Source organism: Benincasa hispida, chromosome 1 (assembly GCF_027475165.1).
Source record: "Benincasa hispida cultivar pf3 chromosome 1, pf3_genome.v1.1, whole genome shotgun sequence".
NCBI lineage: Eukaryota > Viridiplantae > Streptophyta > Magnoliopsida > Cucurbitales > Cucurbitaceae > Benincasa > Benincasa hispida.
The window spans coordinates 3,315,034-3,322,583 of NC_143478.1; the positions used below are offsets into that span (position 1 = coordinate 3,315,034).

The following is a 7,550-nucleotide window of genomic DNA, read 5'->3' on the forward strand; positions in this document are numbered from 1 at the left end:
GTAGAATAATCGATTATATATAACACAGTATATATCATCATCATTTATATTAAACCCCCACCATCGACCGGATTTTATTGCCTAGTAGCTCCGTCGACTGGATCTACCCGAGTCCGTGCGGGAGAAGAAACAATGACGGTATCTGAGGAATAAGCATCGGCTAACTCTATGGATCTGCTTGCGCCTGGTGCCAAAAGTTTCGCCACGTCGTCCGTTTGCTTGAGCTCGCTTCATCGTTGATTGGATCTACCCAAGTCCGCGTCAGATTTTCTTGTGCCCAGTGCCAGAAGCTTTGCTCGCACCACGCTGTCTCACATCATCCATCTGCAACCACAACGTTGTATGCTCGAGCCCGCGTCGAAGATTCTCTCTCTCCACTCTATCGTCTACCGCCTGTAACTCACATCGTCGAAAGGAGAAAAGAGAGGGAGGATGAAGAAATGAGTATGAATTATGGGGGAAAGAGTATATGCATGGGGAGAGATAATACGTATGAGAGAGAATATACATGGATGAGAGAGAAATATATATATATATATATATAATGTAGGTGAGAGCTAAATTGTAAATATTGATATTAGTGAAAATAGGAAGGTCAATAGGTCTTTTTTATTAAAAAAAAAATAAAATGTTCAAGACATTAACATAATATATCAATGGGCGTTTTAGGTAGAAATACATAAATAAAAAAAACCATTTCCATATGCTTGCATTGTAGATCTATTGGGCCTATGTCAAGCCCTTTGTTATTATGGACTGGATTGGGCCTTTGGGTCCATCAGTGAAACAAGCCCTAAAATGAAAAAAATATATATATTAAGTTTTGGCGGGAAGGGATAAAGCGCGAAAGCAGTTCGACATTGTTCTTCTCGGCAAATCCTCGGCCGACTTTGTATCAGTTTCAGAAGGTGTTCTTTCACTCCCGCCGGTTCCTCGATCCCCACACTTACCGTTTGATGATCAATTTGAACCATTATTTGTATAATTTTAGGGTTTTCTCTGATTCTGTAACTGTTCTTTTAGTTTCTTCAGTGTCTCCCAAAGATGATGAATGATATGATAACGGCGGGGCATTGGAAACTCTGATTTCAAGGCTTTCCAAGGTAATAATTTTGATGATCGGACTCGTTATGTTGCTTCTGATAGGGATAATTTGATAGATTTGTGTTATAAATTTGTTCTAGGGTTTCGTTTTATATTTGAATGGGTTCGTGTAACGAACTTTTCTTTTTTCCAATTATTTTCTTCCAAGAGATATATTGATAGGGTAATGCCAAAATCCTTCTCTATCGGTCACTCTGTTATCGTATTGCTAATTTGCTTTTCCTTCGAACTCCATTTCCTTCAATAGAGATATCAGAAGTAGCCGCTTAATATTTTTTAAAGCAAAAATGTCGCAGTTGTGTTATATGATTTATGGAGTTAGTAATTTATATAATCGGTATTGTTAGAGACGGAGAATTATGACCCGTATCTTTAACTATATGACCAAACAACGACCAATCTTTAATCGGTATTGTTAGAGACGGAGAACTTCATGGTTGCAGTTAGGATTAAGGCTTTTTGACTGTGCTATATTTAGTTTATAGTGCAGGTCATGAATGTGAAAAGTTGAGATTAATTCTTGTTCAATAGTCATCTCGAGAAGTGGTTAGGAACTTAGACGTAGACTGCTTAACTTCTTTTGGTTCCTTTTGGAAGATGGAGCAGCAATATCTGCATGGAAGAGGAGCTGATGCAGTTTTACATCTTCAGCCAAACTCCTCAATTTCTATTGCATATCACCCACTCTTTTGTCCACATGATGATTTGGTCCTTCTCGAGGTTGATGAAAAGCTTCTGGAAGAAGTCCTCCACCAACGGTAAATAAGACAGACCATAAGTTGCTAAATGTGTTAGAACTATTTGGATTGGTTTAACTTTGAGGATTTCTCTTCTCAGAGTAAGCATCAGAGGACAGCCAGAAGACGATGCAGTCTTTTGCACAAAATCAAGAACTTATGGAATCAAATATGTCGGCACATCCAATTCTGTACTTCTCATACCTCCGTCTGGTCTATCAGAATACTACGAAAATGAGCTAGATAGCCATCAGAAGGACGGCACCAAAGAAGTTGCCCATGTGATTAAAGTTGCTCCAGGTATCATGGAACTTCATGAGATTGCTCCCAGGATTGATAAGCTTAAATTGCTTCTCTCAGAGGAACCTTACAGCTTAGCTGATGAGTGGGAAAGCAAAGAGGTGGACAAACATGAAAAGCGAATGTATAATTGGGATGATCTTATAAACAAGGTTCAAGCTAGCGATGACGAGCTGAAAGCGGGATTACAAGCACTTTCCGCGGTTGAGATTGATGGATACTGGAGAGTTGTGGATGAAAAATACATGGAATCCATGCTACAGATGCTTTTGAATAACACGATTTTAAATGACTGGTCTCCGGATGCACTTGATGAAGGTGTAATCATGAAAGTGATGAAAATGGATGGTTTTCCTGAAAAACTTGTGCAGCATTGTCTCCATGTTTATGGTGATAAATTGGATGGAGATGAGGGGAAAAGTTGTTTATGGAGATTAGACGAGAAACGGGTTTGTGTGCATTTTGCAAGAGAAGTGTTGAGGGAAGGAAAGATGAAGCTAGAGCATTTCATGGATGAATGGAGGCGGAAAATCCCACTAGGAATGCGTGCCAACTTCGACATGTTGGAAGGTGAAGTTCTGACTGAAAGACTTGGTGTTGAGACATGGGTTCGTGGTTTCAGAGTTTGTTCGTTGCCATCGAATCCTGCCGAGCGTTTCACCATTTTGTTTAGAGAGCGACCAAAATGGGAGTGGAAAGATTTGCAGCCCTACATCAGGTTTTTGTTTGTTTTACTTTCTTATTGATTATTTGATACTTGTACATGGAAACTTTAAACCACTATGTTTTGATTTTCAGGGATCTTACAGTTCCAGGCCTTTCATCAGAAGGTTTGCTTCTGAAATACACCCGACGAACTCAATCGAACCCCGAGGCAGAAGCTGTGTTCAGTGCAAGATAGATTGATGATATGATATGCCATAACCATACTTGCTCTAACTGACAGGTCTGTATATTGTTCAATGTTTCACCTGGATTAGGCTTAATCATATTCATGCAGTTCCAATGAAGAAATCCGCTCGGTGGCAATCACGATGATGTTATATCAAGTAAGCTTAACTTTTGAGTTTTTGGGGGACTCCATTACTCTCAGAACATATTCGAGTATTCCACATTCTTAGAAGTTTCTATTTCTCACGACTTTACTTGAACAAAGTCTGTTCTTTAGGTTGTACAACTGTGTCATTGATTTCCAAGACGATCGTATTTCTCAGTTTCAGGCATGAAACCTTGAGGAGATGCACGTTTTTTCATTGGTTTGCAGAATTTGTATAATTCAGATGGCTAATGGTAGATGAAAGTAATGGAGGATTGAACGCCCAAGGTTTCCTCTTTCTGCTTTTAGCTAGCTCTTGATTTTTGAATTTAAATTAGCCTGTAAATAGAGAAATTCACCTTGGTAGCGCAATGATTTGGAGTAAAAAGTATGCAAGGACTGAAGTTCATTCTGTGTAGCAGATGAGGCACATTATCTAACCCAGGTCAAATCCATTTCAGTTTTTTTCTTTATTATATATATATTTTTTAAAAAAAGTTATTAAAAAAATTTCGAGGTTTGGATTAAAATCAACGTCAATCACGGATTGGTCGATTTTCTATATTTAAAATTGGCTCCAATTGCATCTAGCACTAATCTACCGATAGAAGTTGAATGGGTCGATTTTAGTTGGTCAGCATGGTTCTTTATTCCTTTGCTCACTTCCAAGAACCTGCAATTATCAATTACTTTCCATATAAATATTAATTCATAATCCAAACAATTTATCAATAATATGACATATCATATATTTCTTCAGTTTACTTTAAAATTTGATTTATGCTTTTCGACAGTCTGATTGGTTTATTTATTTATTTTTCTTTTTAATTTTTTTTTTGAAAAACTCTGTTTAGTGCATTTGTTGGAGTGTGAAAATTGACTTTGCAGAATGAGATTCTTGAAACTAGAAAAAGATTGTCCAAAAAGAAAAAGAAAGAAATTGAAGGAATTCCTATCTAACTTAATAATTTGGGTACTCCTAAAGTATGTTTGTATAAGGAGTTTCGTTGATAATTTAATTTCAAAATAAATTAGAAGATTATCCCATTTGAGCCTTTTTTTTTCCTTGGAGTACTGGAGTACGTCCGGTTTGAGTTTTATTTAATGGTAGACCAATTTGAATTTATGTTAGGATAAAATCTAAATCCTAATCTGATTCAGTTTTGGAGATATAAAAAATCTTCAATTTAATAGGATAATTACCATCTATTAGTATATTAAATAACTTTCCTCTTCACCCTTAAAGTTTTTAATCATGTCTATTTTACTTTTATGATCAAACCCTTTCATTATACAAGACTTTCATGCCTAACGTCGCTTCAATATAAGCTAATAAAAAAAAAAGAATTCTACATTAATTTTGCTTTGGCTTATGACAACAAAATGACGAACACAAACTTTTGATATTTTTATATTGATGACCCATTTACAAGAGCCTTTATGATTATTAACCTACTCCTCACAAATATACGAAATCGCACGGATGGCCATGTCTAGTGTAGTCATGATGACCATCCCTATCTCGATCTTCATTTTTTTATTGTGTTTTCTCTATTTTTCTCATAGTTGTGAGTGTTTTTGCGTGAGAAAAATGAGATTGTGATAGAAATTACCGTCATGTTAAGACTACACATAACCATCCCTAAAACAATAGGTTATAAGATGCGTTAGTAATGGTTGGTCATCAATCATGGTACGCTTATGAATAGGTAATCTATATATTTATTTTTTTTTAAAAAAAAAACTCCAGATCAAAATGTGTTTGGATATCAAATAACTGTTTGATAGACATTGAGAGAGAGATTAGAAAAGAAAGGTGGGAGAAATTATAATCCCATAGTGAAAAAAATGTCCTGCCAAATACTCCGACGACAACCACGAAAGTAGCAGGCCACGTATCAAACGAAACGGCCCACAATTCCTGCTTATGATTCACGTCTGGGGTCTACATTCCTTCGACAACCATTCTGCAAGATAAGGTTAAAAGAAGAAGAGGAAAACGAAAATGACGAAAAAAAGAAGGAAGGAACGAGAGGAAAAATTTAAAAGAAGAAGAAGAAGAAGAAGAGAGAATTTAAATTGGTAGAGGTAAAATGGTGGTTTCCCCCTTTTAATTTTTTTATGATTGTTATTTTGTTGTTGTCGTTATTATTCATGTACCTTTTCCTTTTAATTTTCTATCACTCTTTAAAATTAACAACAAATATATATTTTCTATTTTATTTTATTTCAATTAGCTTCAATTAAATTTTATAATTAAATTCTAATTTGATTTTATAATTCTTGAATTTGGTTATCTTTGCGGGGTGATTTTCTCTAATCTTTTCCTGTTTTAGGTCTATAGAATCTCCCACTTATAATGTATCTTTGATATCCTCCTAAAATTAGGGTTAAAAATCTCTGTTGTGTGTGTTTATAGGTACAAAAAATTCAGTTAATAAAAAAATATATATCTAATGTTGCCTATGACACATGGCAATCAAATAGAATCAAAATAGAATATAACTTTTCAGAACTAAGATACAATAATATAAATTGAAAACAAAATAATCTTCACCGGCAAAGAAGGAACGAGTGTGGCATTTTAAGATGATCACTCTATAAAGGTATCTTTGCTAAATTTATTTTTTATTCAAAATTTCCATTAAATCTTTCAACAATTCCTATTTTGTCTTTATATTATCTCTTTTCATTTCTTTTTTACTTTTAATTTTTCCCTATGTGGAGCCTTTTCTTTTCCTTTTTTTTTTTTTTTTTTTTTTTTTTTTTTTTTTTTTCCACTTCTTAATTATGGGGTAAGTTATAGGTAGACACTCATTTCTTAATTCAACTTTTATGTTTAAATTTTTTTTTCTTAATGCCTTACATCATCCTACTCTTTGATTATTTTCAAACTTCATACCCAACATTTATATTTTTTAAAATAAAATTCGTTCAATCATTTATATTTCACACTAGAAAAATTTGAATCCATCAAATTTTATATTCAATATAACCGAATAAAACATATATATTATTTTAGCTATCATTTCTTTCACTACTTTTAAATTTCACGTTAGACATTTACTATTTAAATTAAGTTAATATCGTAATTTATTTTATATATATGCCTCCTAACAATTTTTAATCATGTGCAAAGCCGAAGGGATAGAATCTCAGTGCGAATGCTCGTTTTGTTTTAAAAATACGACATTGAAAAGAAGAAACATACATCAATATATACCAAGTTAAGTATGAAATCAGAAGGGATAAGAAACATAACTTTTGAAGAACCTCTCTTCAAGAAAATCCACAACAATTCCTTCTTCCTCTATGAATAGAAATAGATTTTCTCTCGAACAAGAATGTCGACGCCCCCATAGGGTCTTCCCGACTATTCTCTAGGCAAGACCAGTTTGTGGGAACCAGCTTTTGAAAAAGAGCAAAGGGAATTTATTTATTTATTATTATTATTATTTTTTAGTGAAGGAGATTTTTTTAGAGAAACCTTTTCTCTTCAATACTTGAGAGAGAACGATGGGAGAAGAAAAAAAAGTTTTTCTCTACAATCACTAATGACTTTGAGAAGAACTTCCCACCTTTTAATGTGAAGTGAGATTGATTTTTCAAATAAAAAATGTAAACCTCTAGCTTTGTTTTACTAGTTAATTATGTTTAAGTCCTCTTGATTATGTATTTAAGTTCTTGTAAGCATGTACTTATGATGTGTGTATTAGTAGAAATGTATGGAAGGTTTATTGTGTTTGTATGTAAAGGTTAAAATGAGAAAAATATTCTAAGTGTTAGGAAGCAATGCTCTTGGGTACTCAGAGTGAAGAAAAGTATTCCAAGTTTGGAATGTTAAACTTTAGGTGATGTAGAGAGGAATTAACACTTAGAAGAAAACAAAGAATTTTATGCGATGAAGTTATGTCATGCTATGCGGCCAGTTTTGTTGAACTATGCCGCCAGAAGTCCTAGAAGGGGATATTATGGCTAAGTATAGCCATGTTGTATACAGGAGGCCATGGAAGAAGTAAGTTAGTTCTCGAGTGAGAAAGAATAGCCGAAGTTGGTATATGAGGAGTACGCAACCAATCTCATATGAGATTGGTGAGGATCAATGTAGGCATTGTGCAAGCGACCTAGTTGCCTAAGCAAGCACTCTAAGAAAATGCTAAGGCAATGTGTTAGGAGGGTCGCGAAGTAAGTATTGGTCGAAAGGCTCAGATGTTAACAAACGAGGTTGTCGTGGATTTATGCGATGATGGTGTCGTTTAATTGATACAATGATGGATAATAGTACGCGATGACCAGGAAAGGGCTTAAGTGATCGCAAGCCCCATTCGATGAAGTTAAGCTGAAGTGTTCAGCTTAATCATTTAATAAGTGGG

The 7,550-nt window shown here is 34.5% G+C and overlaps 1 protein-coding gene across 4 annotated transcripts; it reads left to right on the plus strand.

The window, feature by feature from the left end:
- The first annotated feature begins 838 nt into the window (after window positions 1-838).
- Window positions 839-3,595, plus strand: LOC120071273 (zinc ion binding protein). 4 transcript variants are annotated; one of them, XR_016527644.1, is made up of 6 exons: window positions 841-908; window positions 1,024-1,103; window positions 1,702-1,862; window positions 1,942-2,859; window positions 2,940-3,190; window positions 3,356-3,595. XR_016527644.1 is itself a non-coding variant. In XM_039023455.2 (5 exons), exons 3-5 carry the CDS (start codon window positions 1,702-1,704, stop codon window positions 3,040-3,042), a joined length of 1,182 nt encoding a protein of 393 aa, XP_038879383.1. In that variant the 5' UTR covers window positions 839-908; window positions 1,024-1,103; the 3' UTR covers window positions 3,043-3,595. The 4 variants fall into 4 exon arrangements, 2 of the variants coding, with proteins under 2 accessions (XP_038879383.1, XP_038879394.1); XR_016527645.1 differs by having other exon boundaries at window positions 844-908; window positions 1,033-1,103; XM_039023455.2 differs by having other exon boundaries at window positions 839-908; window positions 2,940-3,595.
- Window positions 3,596-7,550: the final 3,955 nt, after the last annotated feature.